Source organism: Aspergillus terreus, genomic scaffold (genome assembly GCF_000149615.1).
Source record: "Aspergillus terreus NIH2624 scaffold_15 genomic scaffold, whole genome shotgun sequence".
Lineage (NCBI taxonomy): Eukaryota > Fungi > Ascomycota > Eurotiomycetes > Eurotiales > Aspergillaceae > Aspergillus > Aspergillus terreus.
In genome coordinates this window covers 746166-764304 of record NT_165938.1, presented here as the reverse complement: position 1 = coordinate 764304, position 18139 = coordinate 746166, and the positions used below count along the sequence as shown (strand labels likewise).

The window sequence follows — 18139 nt, the reverse complement described above, 5'->3', positions numbered from 1 at the left end:
CCTCCATCATCATCCATCAACGCAGTAGTAACGATAAACAGCCCATGGTCCCCCGAAGAGTGGACCGCATCCGACGACCAAGTGCGAGGGGGATCCTCCTACTCGATCCTGGACTGCAATCCCTCGTCGCCGACTGCGCTCTTCCACGGAAACCTAGACACCCACACGCTCGGAGGTGCGGGCTTTGCCTCGCAACGCACGACAGGCGACCGCACGTGGAATTTAGCCGACGACGACGGTCTGGAACTGGACATTGGCCGCTCCGACGGGAAGACGTACACCATCACTCTGAAGGATGCGATTCCGCCCAAACGCAGCGACGGTCGGGACGAGAGCACCCTGAGCTGGGAGTATGATTTTCGCGCGGACAACGAGAAGATATTCGTCAAATGGAGCGAGTTCAAGCCTACCTACCGGGGTAGAGAGCAGAAGGATGCGAAGCCGTTGGATTTGGAGCATATCAAGCGGATTAGTCTGATGATGCGGAGGTAGGTGCTCTCATCCTTGGAATGGCGTGTACTGACAGTGGTAGCTTTTTCGATACGCAAGAGGGGGACTTTTTCCTGGAGGTTCATTCCATTGCAGCTGTTCGCACGGCCGTTTACCAAGACGATTCGGACGATGAATGGGTGTCGATTGATAATCTCGAGAAAGCTCCTCCGAAGCACGGAGGAGGATTGTTGCAGTGGCTCTTAGAGACATGCGGCGTTATCAGCAGGCGTTGATCGATATGCGCATATGCAACCATCTGGCATTAGGACTATCAAGCGTATAAACAATATGGATAATATCACTTCCTCCCCACTTTCTCCAGCCCAGTCCCATACGCAAGCGCCTTATCCTACACCCGTCAGCCACCTAGGTCACAGAAACCCATCAGAAGAAGGGAGACTTACCAAAATCCACGTCGGAAACCAGCTCAATAAGAACTTGACCGTCGAGGCCGACGCCCCATACCACACCGTCCCCGTCGACCCCGCCGTCAGCCGATTTACTACCTTCTCCGCATACGTGATCGCGTCCATCCGAGGAACACCATCCTCCCAATGCGCCCGCGCGTAGATGGTCTTCTCGATGCTCTTGTACAGCGAGTCCTCGGGCAGATGCCAGTCCGCAAAATACGACTGGCCGCGCGTGCGCACCGCCCCCGTAATGATGGACAGCACCTTGACGCCGAACGGGGCGAGCTCGAGGCGCAGGGTTTCGGCGATGATTTCCTGCGAGCGTTTCGAGGCGGCATACACACCTGTCTCATCAGTATCCCGCAAGATGTAGAGCATGCGCGGACTCACCCATATACGGCACGTTGACGTGCCCCGCGATGGACGTCACAAATCCGATCGTCCCCTTCGCCTGGATGACTAGCGGGGCAAACGCCTGGGTCACGGCGAGCGAGCCCCAGACGTTGGTGTCGAAGAGCTCGCGCGCTTCGGCGATGTTCTCGTCGAGGATCGGCATGTAGCGGTTGTGGCCGGCGTTGTTGATCAGGTAGTGCAGACGGCCGTCGGTTTCTTTGGTCACCGCCGCGACGGCGTCGGTGATCTGCGTCTGGTTCGTCACGTCGAGCCGCAGGAAGGTCATGTTGCGCAGGTCTTTGAGCGCGCCCATTGTGTTGGGGTTGCGCGCGGTCGCGAACACATGGTAGCCCTTGCGGTGGAAGACGATGGCCAGGGCGGAGCCGATGCCGCCGTCGGTGCAGCCGGTGATGAGGACGTATTTGGTGGACATTTTACTGGTGTCGTGTAATGGGATGGGGGAGCATTTAAAGTAGTTCCAAGGTTGACAGTGATATTATATGTCCTCAACATGACATGTAAGCACTAATGACCGTGGCCAAGAGCATTTTACATACCAGCCACTGAGAGGAACGACTGGCCAGGTCGTATAGTTGCCGGGCATCCGGGCGAATAACAGTCCTATCCATATCTACCTCTTAGGTATAAAGCTATGTAGCTATCAGCATGTGTCCAACATGCTCACCAGAGCAGCCTTCTCCGCCGAAGTAACCGTCAGATCATACACCGACTTGACCTTCACCCACATACGCGCATACGTGCAGTGATACGACGCTGCCACAGGTTAGCCTCGTTCTACCATTATGTACCAACCTACGCAACTCACCCAGCGGCGGCTTCCACTCCTCCGGCCCATCGTCCCCCTTGGCCTGGTTCACATTGTCCGTGACAGCCAGCAGCTGCGGGTTCGTCAAGTCGTTGGCAAACTTCTCGCGCTGGGCAGTCGTCCATTTCGACGCGCCGGACTGTACACATCAGCAACGCTCGGCTCTAGGCTTACAGGACATACCTTCCAGGCATTCGACAGCGGCACGACATGGTCAATGTCCACGTCGCTTGGGTCCGTCCAGGTCGCCCCGTCGTAGGGCGAGTACCAGGTCCCGCTCACGGCGCAGCTGGATCCTTGCTTGACGTTGGTGCCGTCGCGGATGAGCACGATGTCGCGCGTGTCGCACGAGCTGGCTTGTCAGCCGGGCGCTACATCATGGTGTCTATCGGGTGTGACAGGCTCAGGATCCTACTTACTTCCCCTGGCTGTCCCAGTGCGGAAACAAATCACGGTCGTAGCCGTCGCTGGAGCCCTGAGCTGCCACTGTCAACCCCGCCAGCTGGTTCTGCGCTGTTGCGGCAGAGGGGATGCCCGGGGGAGTGGGCATGGGCATGGGAGCCGGGGCCGGGATAGCCCCGACGAGGGGGAGGACCAGGAGGGCAGGGAGAAAGCGGGCCATGCTGGTGGTGTGAGTATAATCAACGGTGAGACTACAGTACAGGCTCATGGGGTTGTTTATATACGTCTCCTGAAGGGTATCTCGCACTCTACGCAGCTGACCACCACACATTCACCAGTGTAACACGCCTTGCTTGGCAGAGACTAAAAGCATCGCTGCGGAATGTATTGGCCCTCGCTGCATGGCCTAACGTCGCGCGCTTCTTATCACACACTTGTCCCGGCCACGATCTGCCAGCAGACGCAGCGATTGGCGCTTGGCTGGGGACGGGGTCTTCAGTGTCGGATATACATTAATCGGGGACGGAGTCCGGCGGGTTGCCAGTACTGGGTTGTATCTCCATGCCGATCGCATTGGATCAGTATTCCAGACATGCATGATCAGCATGCCGTAACATTAGCCTCGTATACTATTATATAACGGATCGAGCAGCTGATACGCGGACAGCAAATGCAAGTGCCTGCCCTGCAGGCCACGAGCCTTCCATCAACCCATATATACATCTCTAAGCACCCATTTTCCCAGCCGGTAACTCGTGCATCATCTCATGGTCCCCCGGCAGCTCCGACGGCTGCGACCGACCATCCAGCTCTCCCGGCGGCGAGGGACCTTTTGCATCCAACGGAGCCGACGCATTCTCCGGCTGTTTGCGCTTTCGGAGGAAAAACCACAGCAGCGCGAGGATGATCGCCAACCCGGCGACGCCGCCCACCACGCCGCCGGCGATCGCGCCCGTGTTGGTGCCGGAGCCTGTATCGTCGGGGGACGAGGTCGCAGTCGAGGATGTCGTGCCCGTGCTCGTGCTTGTGCTCGTGCTCGTGCTCGTTCCGGATGTCGTCGCGAGGGTGGAGGATGCGACCGTGCCTACACCACATTAGCACCCCATCAACAAGGACGCATGCCCAATTCAATAAGAGGCGTGGTACCCGACTGCGAAATCGCCGCGATAATCGTCTCGTTCACATTATCCGGCAACTCATCCGAACAACCCACCGCGTCGGGCGGATTCGACGTCCAGAAGCCCGTCTGCCCCGGCAGACAGCAGAAGTACCCCGTGTGGTCGAACATGCTGGCGGAGTCATTGGCGCAGTGCGGGCTCGCGACGAGCGGGATCGTGCAGTTCGACCACGACGGACAGCACACCTGGTTGTAGTAGTTGGCGCGCGAGCCGGGACACACGGTCGAACCCGGACAGCAGGCGTAGAAGTCGCCCCAGGTGTGGCCGCAGCTGACCTCGTCGCTGAGACAGCCGCCGCTGCGGCGGAGGGCGAAGCCGATCGGGGAGTCGTAGGTGGATGCGCTCATCGTGTCCGGGGGTCGTTGATGGATGCAGTCAGGAGGGGAGAATCAGCCAGACGCACAGTCCAGGCTTGTCGCGGTGGGAGCCATGATGGAGCAGACAGAGTCTTACTCCGTAGTGGTGTCAGCATGTCCACTACGATGGAAGGGGAAGAGATCAGACTCGGCCCCCAAATCCTGTGCGGAAAAGAGGTGGAGCAGACGGACGGACTAGAAGAGCACTAAGAGAGCCCGATATCTTAGGTCCTTTAGTGGGTTTAGGGTTCCAGCCACTCAGCCGATATGCTAGGAGCTTTTGTTGGAAAAATAATACTCATACTAAGCTACTAGGTACAACAGTTTGATTACAATCCCAACGCCTGCACAAGTGCCTGGCCAACCGCCGTCGCGCTGGCCGGGTTCTGGCCCGTAATCAAGGGCGCCCCTGAGCCCGCCGTCTTGGACACCACCACCTTCTCGCCCCATGGTTGGTCGGCCTTGACGTATCCGCCGCCGCTGACCTTGTTGAGCTCCGTCTCCAGCATGTACGGCATCAGCGAGCTCAGGTTGACCTGGTCCTCCTCGGTGTTGGAGAAGCCGGTGACGCTGGCGCCGGCGATCAAGGGCTCGCCCGAGGGAGTCGTGGCCTTGAGGAAGACGGTCGGACCGTGGCAGACGGCGCTGACGGGCTTGCCGGCGGCCGCAAAGGACTGGATCAGGGCGAGGGAGACAGGGTCGGAGTGCAGGTCGAACATGGCTGTGCAGGTTAGCAATTCTTCTGCGGTCTGTACACGGGGACGGAAAGGGACTTACGGCCATGTCCTCCCACGTAGAAGATAGCATCGAACTCCGAAACGCGAGAGACAAAGTCGCTCAGCTTGTGCGTGTTCTTCCAGAGCGCCGACTGCTCGTTGAGGAATTTGGTCGAGACCGGGTCGTTCTCGAACATCTTCACGGAGCTGGGGTCGAGTGGAGCTTCGCCTCCTTTGGGCGAGGCGATGACCAGCTCAGCTTTGTCGTGCAGAACCTCCCAGGGATGGGCGAATTCAGGCTGTGCATGGCGTTAGTGGCAGGGATGGAGGGGTAGCTGGAGGGGAGGGAGCGTAGACGTACCAGGTACCATCCAGTCGGGTGGCCATTGGGGAGTTGGTCGTGGGAGGTAAGGACGACAAGGATTTTGGGGGCCATAGTGAGCTGTTTGTATGCAGATAATTTGGTAATTCTTCAGAAGATGTCTGCGGAATGGAGAGCTCTGGTAGAACCGTCCGGCACTTTAAGCAAAAAGCGGTGGAGATGCATGACATCACCAGCCGGCGCTGCAGATTATTAATTCGGACGGCCGATCGTCTGGTTCCTCGGCTTCAGATCTTTGTAGAATTATCGAGATCCTAAGATGATTGACAGATCGCCTATGAAATAGTCCAACGCATGCATTCGTCCAACAGTCTAATTACAGATGCGCCAACACCGTCTCCGCCGAAGACACCTCGACAGCCCCCTTCTTGGTCTCAATCTGCGCATAAGTCACCTTGCCATGGTCAATCACCACGGCGTAGCGACCGGTGCGACCACCGTTCGCCCAGCCGAGGCTGCTGGAGAAGCGCGCCTCCGGGTCCGACAGGAACAAGATCTCGTCCTTGACGCCGTTGGCCTTGGCCCACGCGCTCATCACGAAGGGGTCGTTGGAGGCGACGACGGCGACGACCTGGACGCCCTTTTCCTTCAATTGCGGCAGGTTCTTGATATATCCGGGCATGTGGTTGACCGAGCAGGTGGGGGTGAAGGCGCCTACAGATATGGTTAGCATCGTCGGGAGGAAGAATATAGTGGAAAGGTAAATGTACCAGGCACCGAGAAGAGGACGACCTTCTTATCGGCCCATTCCTTAGAGGCCTCGTAGTTGATGGGAATGCCACAGGCGGTGATTTCGCCTTTTTCCTCGGTCCAGGGGATGTACCTGCGGGGTTAGCACTAGGACATAAGGTAGGGTATTCTGTTGAGGCGCACTGGAAGACGACGTTCTCGGGGAACTGATCACCGGGTTTGAGGGCCATATTGAGATATATCAGTATGACTGTATAGGCTGTGTCGAATATGGAGAGTTGGAGTTGTGGTGGTGGAATTGTAGGAGTGCGGGGTGTGGAGGATTAATACTGACAGCGGCGCATTCACCGCATCTCCCTCCCAGCACTAAACCGCCCGAATCCATGGGAACAAAGCAAATAATAGCGGTAATAACAGTGGGTCAGGGACCTGAGCTCTCGGAGGCCGCCGTCGCGGATCCAGCCGATAACCCTATTCCCCATGATTATACCATAATATAACTATGTCAAGGGAGAAGAAAAGAAAGAGGTGAGACTCAAGAAGAGGTCCTCCAATTGATGGTTCTTGTGTGTGACCTCTACAGAGTAGACATCGGCTAGGCCTAAACAGGCGAGCTAGAGGCCTGAGGCGCCGACAGTTCCCAAACGGTACGGAGTACAGCGGTCTCCAACATATCGCAATGGCTACGTCCTTAGGTAGGGAGTATTCCAGAGCTGCTCAAATGATAAAGTCCAGCTAACATAGGTACTATAATACAACGTATATCGATCGTCCGCACCTTGTGGAGGATGATGAAAGGGGAGTGGTTCATGTCTTGCTTCAAAATGGCGCCGATCCTGATCGAAAGAATAACAAGTGTAGGACGCCCAGAGCGTTGGCGAAGAAGTATGGGAACAAGAAAGCCCTACGGTTGATCCAGGCTTTTGACGATAATGAGAGGACTGAATGCGGGATGGCTTCCATACTTTCGTACCGAGAGTGAGACGAATGTGATGAACCGTTTAGCGTAGCATGTCCGTTCGAGGCTTGTTCGTGACAATTATGTCGCCATTAGCTTGTCTAGTATACATAGCATCCTCTCTATCATTCGACAGTTGCTGGATCGGATTCGCTGCATTGCAGGGCCCCATTCTGCCAGTTCGTCTTGCTGGAAGTGGGAAAACACTTGACTGCCAGGGTACATTATTAGCTAGGGCCGTTTGGTCGCGAAGGTATGATGAATCGACATGGATCAACCAAAGGACGTGGCAGCAACTGTAGGATGTGCTCATGGACAGGGTCAGTATGGCCTTCCACCCCCTCGTAAGTTGGGAATCACCTGCCAGCCTCCAGGTACCTTTGAGGGGTTGTGACTACCTACTTGCCAGGCTGTGAAACTTTTCATCGAAAAACACAATCACTATGTGCAGGAACCGGCCTTCCTACTGGCTGCCCCACTTCAGCCTGACATCCAGCCCACCCTATATCAACTACAGGGATAGACCTGTGGGAAGCAACCAGTGGGCTAGAGCGCGTGTTGGTATAACTAGCCTCGACTGATTGCGGGATCATCAAGACTCCCCAGTAGTCCCGTGGTCCATTCCCTTCCGGAACGAATCGCACATACCCTCCTCCTTTCCTCCTTCCACAAGCAAAATCGTTATTGCTACTGTAACATACCTCCAACGACGACAATTACCGCACCTTTTAGCATGGTTTTCAAGAAACTCCCAGACGGGGCCGTCTACAACGGCGAGTGGCACAACTGCCAGCCCGAAGGCTACGGGGCGATGACCTACACCGACGGCTCACGATACGAAGGCACCTGGCATGAGGGCCAACGGGACGGCACGGGCAAATACGTCTGTCCAGACTACGAGTTCCACGGCACCTGGCGACACAACCGACCCAATGGACAGGGGGTCAAGACATGGAAGACGGCAGGCGTGTATGACGGGTGGTTTGTGAACGGGCTTCGCGAAGGTTCGGGCACCATGACATGGACCAAGACGGGGAGAAAATACACTGGCCAGTGGAGGGGTGACCGCATGAACGGGCGTGGGATATGCCACTGGCCAGATGGGACGTGGTACGACGGGGAATGGAGCGGTATGAAGCGGGCGGGGAGGGGGGTGGCTTTTCATCGATATCAGAGTAGTGGAGATACCTATGAGGGGGAAGTCCTGGATGGGGAGAGACATGGTCATGGCAAGTATACGTATGCGGACGGGTCGACGTATACGGGGCTGTACCAGAAGGGACTGAAGCATGGGGCGGGGGTTTTGGTGACTACGACGCATGTCTACAGAGGGACTTGGAAGGAGAACAGGTTTGAGGGGGAATTTACTGTCACAGTGCGGGCCACTGGGGTCAAGTCCAAGGTGCGGTATAAGAACGGGAAGAAACAGTAGATATCATGTATAGTCTGCCAGAGCTCCAGATCTATCTAGGTAGCATCTTAACGTGAGGCATCCAAATCTACGAGCGTGTTCTAGTGCCTAAAGTGAGGCTAGAAGTGGTATCGACACGACATACTCCCCCCAAGGTCAGATAGAAACGCATGTGCTGAACGGCGACTGAGGAGCCATTAGGTAGATATACACCTGGGGTTTGACTTTCACTTCACAGTCTCCGCTACCAGACGTAATGTTTAAAGAGCGAAATCCGGCAGATCCGGTACTATTGTTGTGGCTTAGGTCTTGCTGGACGCTGATTGTTACCAGATAGTACGAGGCGGCCTACCATTTCTAGTTTCAGCTGAGCCTCGAGGAACTGCAAGGATCTCAAACCCAGTCACAATTTAGTCTGGCTGATTGGGCTGCAAATACAAAATTGGCCAAGTCCATTTCTGCTATACTGAGAATCCGAGCTTGGAGCAAGAATCCGACCTGTTCCCATCTATCTTGACAGACCGTTCGTTCATTATATACCCAGACCCACCCCGTCCACGCTTTTTGTTTGCCTTGCGCCATTGATGCTGTGTACTGCGGTACTGTGCCATCATGGTTATATATCAGTCTCCTCACGACACAGGGTCAGCTCTTATCAGCGGAGTTGCTGCTCTAACCGTTGCCGGTATGCCTCCATGTAGCTCTTCGCGACACAAACTGACGTCGCTGAAGACCCCAATGCACAACCTGCGAATCAGACGACATCGTCTCCCTCGTTCGTTGACCCTCTCCCACCCTATCTCTGCACGCGAGTCGCCCAGCTTCAAGACCTCCAACGCCAACAGGATATCATCCACACGAAGCTGCAGCGAGAGGTCCAGGCGCTGCGGAAGCAATACTGGCTTCAGTACAATCCCCTTTACCAACAACGGTTTGAGATCATCACAGGTCACACAGGCCCTAGCCAAGGCCATGAGCCTCTGGGCATTCCAGATTTCTGGCTGACGGCCATGAAGAATCACCCCGATATTGGGCTAAGGATCAATGGGGACGGCGATGAGAGGGCGTTAAAGTATTTGACGAACATTCAAGTGGAGCACCTAGAGGATTTTGATTTTGCCTTAGTCTTCCATTTTGCGCAGAATGAGTTCTTTTCAAATTCGGCGCTGCGGGCAACGTTCTTCTATCAGAAGGAGTTTACGGGGAACCGGCCTGATCCGCTAGAGGCGAAGGGGGACCATATAGATTGGAAGCCCGGAAAACAGCTCACTGCGCATCGTGGAGGTAAGCAAGCGGAAGTTGCGTGCAGATTGTTGGTACAGGCTAATGATGGTGTTCTACACAGGAAATAAGGATGCGGACGAAGAAGATGCTTCGGGCTCCTTCTTTGACTTTCTCTCTCCTACTGCCGTCCCGGCAGAAGGGGGCGAGGAAGAAATAAGGGAATGTGAATTCCTGCTATGGATTGACTTTGAATTGGCAGAGCAGTTCCAGAAAGAGCTTGTCCCCAGAGCTGTGGAATGGTATACTGGGGAAGCTAGAAGTGAAGACGAAGATTGGGATGAGGATGAAAATGACGAGGAGGATGAGGATAGAGAAGGGGATGAAGACAGCGAAGACGACAGTGAAGATGAGGAAGACGCAGAGAATAGTGATGATTCCAGTCGCCAGCCTCGACAACGCCGGCAGCTGCAGATGCCACAGCGGCGGAGGTGAGATCTAAGATGCCTACTTTATTTGCGTTTCTGAGTATGCCATGCGTTCTCCTGGGTGTGCTGAATAGCGTCCCTAAACTGGTTCAACCACCCCGTGTCTGATGATATCAATATACTTCCCATTTAAATCTATAAGTTGCGTAGTACTCCCAAACGCACAGCCCTCAGACCAGATTGCAATAAGAATAAGCGAAATTTTGTGGCCCTATCTTTACAGTACATATGTTTGCTTCATGACCAATGAGTCGGTATGTGATAGTGGCTTGCAGATCGTGTCAGGCATACTGCATATACTGGGGTGATGTCCCGGGGAGGCCAAAAGGTCTATAGTATACAACACCTCTATCCGTCTATACCCTCCACACGAAGTCTATAAACCACACCAACTCAAGTAACATAGTCCTTCTCCTTGTCCTTCGGAATCCTCACCCAACGCACCGTAGCCAGTGCAGCAACCAGCTAACAGGCCCTCTCCGCAAGTCATTTGCGGTGAAGTGTCCCGATGTAAGCCCTGAGATAGACTAACCACTCCCACTACGAGCTCGTAAAAGAACTGATGGAAGGTAAAGCCTCACAGTAGCCTTCTCATTTCCAATACCCGGGTACCTCAAAGTGAACATGTTCAACTTCCCGGGATGTCTCCGATGAAACGAACAAATCCGAATGCACGGTGAGGATACGAGGTGACAAATTGGGATAAGATGACCGGGTAAATGTTCCCGGGCTGATATATAAACCCCCAAACAACTACGACCAACTACACCTCTCCCATTCCACCAGCACCACCACACCATCATAACCATGTCCAAGCTCTCCGACTACGCCCTCCTCTGCTTCGACGTCTACGGCACCCTCATCGACTGGGAGTCGGGCGTCATAGCCGCGATGCAGCCGACGCTCGACAAGAACAACGCCCAATTCTCCCGCACCGAGCTCCTCACCACCTACCACGAGCTCGAGCGCACGCAGCAAATCGCCACCCCCGACATGCCCTACTCGCAGCTGCTCACGACCATCCACCCGCAGTTCGCCGCAAAGCTGGGCCTCGCCGCCCCCACCGCCGACGAAAGCCGCCAATTCGGCGAGTCGGTCGGGACCTGGCCCGCCTTCCCGGACACGGTGGACGCGCTGCACCGGCTGTCCAGGCATTTCAAGCTGGTCGTGCTGTCGAACGTCGACCGCGAGTCGTTTGCCAAGACGAATGCGGGGAGTCTGCGGGGTTTCCCGTTCGATCTTATCATCACCGCGCAGGATGTCGGCTCGTATAAGCCGGACCTGCGCAATTTTGAGTATATGCTGCGCAAGGCGAAGGAGACGTTTGGGATTGAGTCGGGGCGGGTGCTGTCTACCGCGCAGAGCCAGTTCCATGATCATCACCCGGCGCATAAGGTCGGGCTGAAGTCGGTGTGGATTGAGCGGCCCGGGGCGTTGATGGGGAATTTGCCGGAGACGATTTATGACTGGCGGTTTGATACGCTGGGGGAGATGGCGGATGCTGTTGATCGGGAGTAGGATAACAGTTAGTTGACATGCATAGACAGCTTTTGCTGTTGATTGTTTGAACTGATGGTGTACTGTGCCACGACCGGGTACATGTACCCGGTTGAAAACATTGCTCCGAGAGCAGCGGATCCAGACCACGAGCCTCTTGAGCGCTTATTTAGCTCGGTATATACTGTGTATTGAATCTTGCATGTGTCTAACTCGCATTGCATCTGTCAAGCTCTGCTAGAATATCCCGAATCGTCCCAAGTACTGGAAGACTTCTATCGAGCATCAACAATGCCCCAACTCCCATCCCCAGAACCACTACGCTTCGCCGATGCAAGTTCCCATCAACCTCACTCACTACTCCCTATACACACTAACAAAAACAGGTCGCCGTAACCTTCACCGCAGACCAATTCCAAGGCATCTACCGCGGCAAGCAGTACCACGCGCCCGACTTCGCTGCGGTGCTACAGCGCGCCCGCGAATACAACTGCGAAAAGGTCATGCTAACGACCATGACGCTCGCCGGCGCAAAGCAAAACCTACAGGCCGTCCGCGAACACCCCGACACATGCACCATGACGCTAGGCGTGCACCCGTACCACGCGGGGGAGATCTACACCGACAGCAACGACGGCCACTCGCATCTCCAGTCTCTGCGCGAGTTTGCACACTCCCTTCTGGCGGAGCGCCCGTCGCCACTGGTTGCCTATGGAGAAATCGGGCTGGACTATGAGTACCTCGACCGCGCGGACAAAGTCACGCAGCAGCGCGCGTTCCGCGATCAGCTCGAGCTAGCCGTGGAACTGCAGCTGCCGCTGTTTTTGCATGTGCGGGAGTCCTGCGAGGACTTCATCGGCATTATTGAGCCGTATCTGTCGAGGCTGCCGCGCGGGGGCCTGGTGCATTCGTTTGCTGGGTCAAGGGCGGAGATGCTCCGGCTGGTGGAGCTGGGATTCGATGTTAGTGTTAATGGGGTGTCGTTTCGCTCCGATGAGGGCCTGGATATGGTGCGCCATATCCCGTTGGAGAGGTTGCAGCTGGAGACGGATGCGCCGTGGTGTGAGGTGCTCGCTAATGATGAAAGGATTGCGCCGTATTTGAGGACTGCGCGCCCGCTGCCGCCGGCGAGGAAGCATAATAAGTTTCTACCGGGGCAGATGGTCAAGACGCGGAATGAGAGCTGTACGATTGAACGGGTGGCGTTGGTGGTTGCTGGGTTGAAGGGGGTTTCTGTGCGGGAGGTTGCTGAAGCGGCGTGGAAGAACAGCGTGCGGATGTTTGGGTTGGGGGTAGAGAAATAGAATGGACTAGACTTGAACGTAGATGATATAGATAGCGTGGTATATATGCCTGCTGCATGTGTCTTCGGGCATCTATATACTACGGCTGCGGACTTCCAAGGCAGCCAATGTTCCAGGTGTAGGAAGCTATCTGGGGTGCTTGGCTGCCTGAACCCGTTCCTTCACTTTAACTACATAGTTTCCAAAGAGGAGTGTCCCAGAAGCCGCCTAAAAGCAGGTCATTCCATATCAAAGGAGTAGTCCAATATAACCAGAGCAAGGTCGTTAATAACTGTAGCGCGCGATATCGCGAGCCGGGCCCTATAACATAGATCAATGTTTTGCGCAAAAGTCCTTGGCCGACAATTCCTATCGGCTGTAGCACGAAGCACAGCAACTGTCGAGTAACTGGGCGGGAATGAGATGGAAGCATAAACGATCCACACATGTGCATTATGCCGGACACAGCGAAGACCACAAAAAGATACATGATCTTGAAGGCACCAGGATTTAGTGAGCTCTTAACAGGTCCCTTCAACCAGTTTGCAATGCAGCGGAACGCAAGTTGCAAATAATCATGCCAGAATTCACCCCAGAATCCTAGAGACGTTAGATAGGCGAAACTTGCCAGCACGGACTAATATACGTACCAGCAATTCCGTGGTAATATAAAGACGTTAGACTACCCCATGGACTTGACTGTATGATACCTGTTAGGCTATTGACGTGCCCAGCGAGGTAGAAGCCGGCTGAAGCAAGGCGAGATGCGGAATGAAATATTTCGACAAACGCGAAAGCGGCCGAGAACGAAGTTAGGCAGCTGACAATGTTCATCGAACTCCAGTGCTGCCAGTCCTCTTTCCCGTGGCGTTGGTACTCTTCATCTTGCAACGCTGCGCGAAGAGGTGGGAATATGTATGTCTGGCAACAGGCTACCCAGGCTATGCCAAGCAAGAGCCGAAGGATGGTCATGACGACGGTTCTGTTCAGATTTCTCGCCACGCCTCCCCAATTGCCGGAGTTGTATCTCGCCGCCATGAGGCTACGGTGAAACTGGCAGGGTCGGCCCTCGCATCCCGAGTAACACCACCTGAGTGCTCTCGTATCCAGTAGCAAGTCAAGAACCCAAGTGAGTCGTGCTAATAACGAAGATGATGGAAATCTCTTCCATTCAATTTTCAGGGATTCAGTGTCAAGGGAGTCTGCTTCCGGTACTAGTTGAAGTGTAACAAAGTCTTTTCGGGGCTCATATACCCAGAACATCATGATGCTGCGGGCCGCGATCCAGGCTGTAAAAAAGCCCAGCAGGTATGCCATCATTGCATTGTCGATGTCAACAGCTAGCAAGAGTACAACTGCAGCTGCGATGGGAGTGAAGGCAAATCCAGCTCTCGCGGTGGCTCGGGAGAAAGCCAGATCGGGGAAGCAAAGCCCCAGTAGGAGTGTAGCGGGACCGTAGAGTATAGGGAAAAGTTGGAGGGCGAGCATCTTTGCAAACTAAGGCGGATGGCGCGTGGATGCTCTCGAGCGTTCCAAGGGTCGACGGAGTTGGTTCTAGGTTCATCCAGATGAGTATGTGCCAGTGCATCAGGATCTAGGGCCTACCAGGGAGCACAGGCAAGCCAGATATGGGTCAAGGCCTTCAGGATGAGCGGATCCCACGTTCGAATAGTGGGCGCAATACACTCTCTTATATCTTACTCCCCTAGGGATGTCAGCCCTTTTATTCTTGCCAACCTGATGGTAATTCTCAATTTGGTCTTCAAAATCCGCCACATCTCCCAGTTGATCGAGTCGCATTATCTACAGAGCTCAAGGGCACAATCCCACGCGGATCTACACTAAGGGCATATCCAAAGTTGTCCTCTTGCATCAGCAAGGAGGTCACTTGACATGGATTTGACTCTAGATTAACCTATACTAAAGAATGTGACAACAAAATGACGGTGAAAGATGAGATGCGGTTTTGTAGGTATTACGTATAGTCCAAATATAGTCCAATAAAAAGCTTGTACGCGCTTTAAGCCGCTACCACTTAAGGTGCGGTACATATGCTCGACACTATTTCCCCAATCAGAGGACGGGAAGTAGGCGAAGGTAGTACTGTGAGTATGCTAATCTACGTTCTAACATCACCGTGATGCCTCAGATATAAAGGGTGCGTTCAATGTCTATTCGGACCTCACGATGTTCAACTATATGAGTCCTCTAGTCCGGTTATTCAGTCTGTTGTTGTTCTCATTCATGTCTCCTATCCTGAAAGTTTTGGCTCGAACAACCAACTCCCTACCTGGCAACATGACATCCACGCCATTCGTCACACAGATCAAGGATAGGCTCTCTGGAGGTTGTCAGGCGACTACATCTGAGCCAAACATGCAGCCTCACTCCACATCGACCAAGTCAAAGCCTGAGAGCTATAGTGGCCAAATTCCGAAAGTACCAATCTACACCAAAGGCGCGAGAATACCATACCTTCCACCGTCGCAACAACATCTCTGGATCTTCTGCCACGCTCTGATTCCAATTACTCTCCACCAAGCGTGGCTATCATATACCGGCCATGAGAGCCTGACATGGCTGGCAGCTTTCATCTTGTACACGGTCGCGTACGTTGTCATAGCCAAACGCCAGGTGAACTTGTTCCGGCACCTCAGGTATAAGTACGGCTTCCTGGACGGGGACGAGCATGGCCGCGACCGGATTCCAAAAGACTGCCCAGGGAAAGGCATTGGGACTGTGATCAAAGGCGCCATCTGGAGAATAGCAACCGTAGCGGGACTTTCATACGAGCCGAGCAGGCCCCCTGCGGCCGCCTTAGGCGAATGGAAGTGGTGGCTATGGCTGTATCTCGAGGTTGGCCTCCATGGCATAGTGTTGGACTTCTGGTACTACTGGTATCATCGAGCTATGCACGAATTCGCCTATCTGTGGCGGTACCATCGCCGGCACCATCTGGTGAAGCACCCAGTCACGGTTCTAGCGGCCTACGCCGATCACGAACAAGAACTCTTTGACATTGTTCTCATACCTTTGACAACTTACGTTACATTACGCTTTCTCGGACTGCGGCTCGGATTTTACGAATGGTGGATTTGCCAGCAGTACCTAGTGTTTGGGGAGCTCACGGGCCATAGCGGCCTCCGCATACATGCCACAATGCCTACAACCCTAACCTGGTTGCTTCGGCGGTTTGACACCGAGCTCAGTACTGAGGACCACGACCTTCATCACCGACACGGCTGGAGGAAGAGTTATAATTACGGCAAGCAGTCTAGACTTTGGGACCGCGTATTTGGTACTTGGCGCGATCGCATTGAGTCGGCAGAAGCCAATATCGACTATGCGGACCAAGTGCGCTTACCTGTACTTTAGACTAGTCAGCTACATACAAGCACGGCTGGTTTATCATCTTCGTCGGACTGATAGTCGCATTCTGTAGATTAGTCGTGATTGTGTACAGCTTCATAGCCCTCCCCCAACACCCCATAAGGAATCACCATTATCCGGAAGCGTAAAGAATGTATCAGGTGCAGCATCACCCTCAGAGCCCGGTATAGCGGCAAACGCATCAAGCTCCTGTGGGAAAGACGAGAAGAACCCATCAAAAGACGGAATGCTGCCAATATTTCCCGGTGAATCGACACCCTCCGCGGCAGGCAAACCTTCCGAGCTCAACGGACCAAGACGCCACAATTCGGCCCACCTCTGAAACTGGTCGTAACCCGATTCTGAAGGGGTGATCGGGGGTTCTTGTTCACTGCGACGGTCTAATTGCTGGCGCGCCCGCTCGAGCGCTTCGATAACGGCCACCTCTGACCGCGCGGACTCCAGTCCCACGCTCATCTGACGGATCAGGCCCATGCCACGGGTCAGGGCGTTGCACGTCCGCTCTGACGACTGTGTTAGACGCTGGGCGATCAGCGCGAGTAATGCCGCGCGGCAGGAGCTGAACTCTGTGTAGGAGACACGGGCGAGGCCGACGGATTCTTGCAGTAATTGACACAGGTCGATGATGCGGACGGCCGCTTGGACACAGTCTGCCGAGAATGTCCGGGTAAGCTCTTCGCGGTTGCTACGCTCGGACTGTGCCTCGTGAGGCTCGTTCTGCAGGAAGATGAATGGCCGGCCCATGTAGATCATCGCCGTGGCGTAGTTAAGCTCCAGGTGCACATTGCAGCGAAACAAGGGGCCAGTCGGACTCAGGTCCCGACAATGCACCACGGTTGGGAGCGACTCCCACCATCTGTTGCGCTCCGCTCGTATATCGCTCAACTGGTGCAGATACACATCCTGGTGGCTACGCGGACACCGTCGCAGCCGTAGGATGACCTGTGCCAGCTTCCCGAGTTGGCGCGTTAAGTGGATAGTAGCTGTGACGTTGGGTAGATTGGATAACCCACTTGGAGGGCGCAGGTCGGCTAGGTCGGTGGGCATATCGGCGTCAGTCTCCAAGGGGGATACCGACACAGGACGGCCGTGGAGGATGCTGATGCGACTGGTCGTGGATTAGTTTGGGGGGCCGAAGTAAAACAGCGGATAGACTCACCTCTCCAGGGAATAAGCAGTCCACCATAATCGATTGCGCCACTCCACTGTTGCAGGAGGGATCGTGGGAGCAACGAGCCTCCGGTGCATGCCATTCTGTATCGCCATTTTAATGGCCAATCCGTAGTAGGTGTAGGCCAGCCCAGCGGTGTCAATTGGCAAAGTGTATACTCCCAGCAACAGGAAGGCCTGGACAGTTTCGACGGAAGCAGTGGTGATGAGATCTGGAATCAAGCGACAAGAGAACCGGTACAGTTCCAGTCCGATGCGATCGTCGGGAATGTCCTGTGATGACGGAGGCTTTCCTTGCATCGGCGCAGTCTGCATATATGCAAACTGCGTGCCAATTGCAAACGTCATAAGAAGGGTACAAACCCAGCCCGCGTCATCGATCACCAGCGGCCGGTCGATGGAGTAATAAAAGTCCATCTTCTCCCGGAACGCCTTCTCGTCGAAATACAAGTAGTTCGTCTGCGCATACTGCAGGAACGTGTCCGTGAGAAATTCGGCAATAGGTCGCGGCGGGAAGTATGTTGTAGCGGAGGCCACACATGAACTAGAAGACTGGAGGTCGGTGGCCCGAAAGAATCCATCTGCGATATCCGATCCCTGCTGTCCGTCAGCACGGTCCGCTGCAGTGTGGAAGAATGGCACATACATCATGAGATTCCTTCGAGTTCCCAAGACTTTGCAGACGGCGACGAATCATTTTAGAGAAATTCCAATGCGACAATTCTCCCGAGTAGTCTGCGAAGCGAAACCGACGTTAACAACCGTTCGGCGCACAAGGGTGCGAGTAGACGCACGCATAGTATTCGTCGACAATGGTTCCACCGAGTAGCTCTCCGATACGTGGTCCTCGTCCTCCGTCGCTCGAGCGCCTCGAGG

At 54.7% G+C, this 18139-nt stretch overlaps 9 protein-coding genes across 9 annotated transcripts; 3 read left to right on the top strand and 6 right to left on the bottom strand.

Moving 5' to 3' along the window:
* Window positions 1–790: 790 nt before the first annotated feature.
* ATEG_09756 (uncharacterized protein) lies at window positions 791–1608 on the bottom strand (the record flags this gene model as incomplete). Its single annotated transcript, XM_001218377.1, has 3 exons — window positions 791–841; window positions 897–1246; window positions 1293–1608. 3 exons carry the CDS (start codon window positions 1606–1608, stop codon window positions 791–793), a joined length of 717 nt encoding a protein of 238 aa, XP_001218378.1.
* A 597-nt stretch (window positions 1609–2205) lies between these two features.
* Window positions 2206–2743, bottom strand: ATEG_09755 (uncharacterized protein; the record flags this gene model as incomplete). Its single annotated transcript, XM_001218376.1, has 2 exons — window positions 2206–2473; window positions 2541–2743. 2 exons carry the CDS (start codon window positions 2741–2743, stop codon window positions 2206–2208), a joined length of 471 nt encoding a protein of 156 aa, XP_001218377.1.
* A 505-nt stretch (window positions 2744–3248) lies between these two features.
* On the bottom strand, window positions 3249–3811 carry ATEG_09754 (uncharacterized protein; the record flags this gene model as incomplete). Its single annotated transcript, XM_001218375.1, has 2 exons — window positions 3249–3607; window positions 3784–3811. The coding sequence occupies 2 exons, from the start codon at window positions 3809–3811 to the stop codon at window positions 3249–3251; spliced, it is 387 nt and encodes a 128-aa protein (XP_001218376.1).
* Window positions 3812–4386: 575 nt separating this feature from the next.
* Window positions 4387–5209, bottom strand: ATEG_09753 (type 1 glutamine amidotransferase domain-containing protein; the record flags this gene model as incomplete). The annotated part of the gene is made up of 3 exons (XM_001218374.1): window positions 4387–4778; window positions 4835–5072; window positions 5135–5209. The coding sequence occupies 3 exons, from the start codon at window positions 5207–5209 to the stop codon at window positions 4387–4389; spliced, it is 705 nt and encodes a 234-aa protein (XP_001218375.1).
* Window positions 5210–5471: 262 nt separating this feature from the next.
* ATEG_09752 (peroxiredoxin family protein) lies at window positions 5472–6075 on the bottom strand (the record flags this gene model as incomplete). Its single annotated transcript, XM_001218373.1, has 3 exons — window positions 5472–5809; window positions 5866–5978; window positions 6029–6075. 3 exons carry the CDS (start codon window positions 6073–6075, stop codon window positions 5472–5474), a joined length of 498 nt encoding a protein of 165 aa, XP_001218374.1.
* A 1461-nt stretch (window positions 6076–7536) lies between these two features.
* Window positions 7537–8235, top strand: ATEG_09751 (uncharacterized protein; the record flags this gene model as incomplete). The annotated part of the gene is made up of 2 exons (XM_001218372.1): window positions 7537–7933; window positions 8006–8235. 2 exons carry the CDS (start codon window positions 7537–7539, stop codon window positions 8233–8235), a joined length of 627 nt encoding a protein of 208 aa, XP_001218373.1.
* A 591-nt stretch (window positions 8236–8826) lies between these two features.
* ATEG_09750 (NAP domain-containing protein) lies at window positions 8827–9930 on the top strand (the record flags this gene model as incomplete). The annotated part of the gene is made up of 3 exons (XM_001218371.1): window positions 8827–8899; window positions 8947–9498; window positions 9560–9930. The coding sequence occupies 3 exons, from the start codon at window positions 8827–8829 to the stop codon at window positions 9928–9930; spliced, it is 996 nt and encodes a 331-aa protein (XP_001218372.1).
* Window positions 9931–10730: 800 nt separating this feature from the next.
* On the top strand, window positions 10731–12724 carry ATEG_09749 (putative haloalkanoic acid dehalogenase; the record flags this gene model as incomplete). The annotated part of the gene is made up of 2 exons (XM_001218370.1): window positions 10731–11333; window positions 11807–12724. The coding sequence occupies 2 exons, from the start codon at window positions 10731–10733 to the stop codon at window positions 12722–12724; spliced, it is 1521 nt and encodes a 506-aa protein (XP_001218371.1).
* A 3253-nt stretch (window positions 12725–15977) lies between these two features.
* Window positions 15978–17911, bottom strand: ATEG_09748 (fungal specific transcription factor domain-containing protein; the record flags this gene model as incomplete). The annotated part of the gene is made up of 4 exons (XM_001218369.1): window positions 15978–16067; window positions 16102–16139; window positions 16204–17201; window positions 17253–17911. 4 exons carry the CDS (start codon window positions 17909–17911, stop codon window positions 15978–15980), a joined length of 1785 nt encoding a protein of 594 aa, XP_001218370.1.
* Between the last annotated feature and the right edge of the window lie 228 nt (window positions 17912–18139).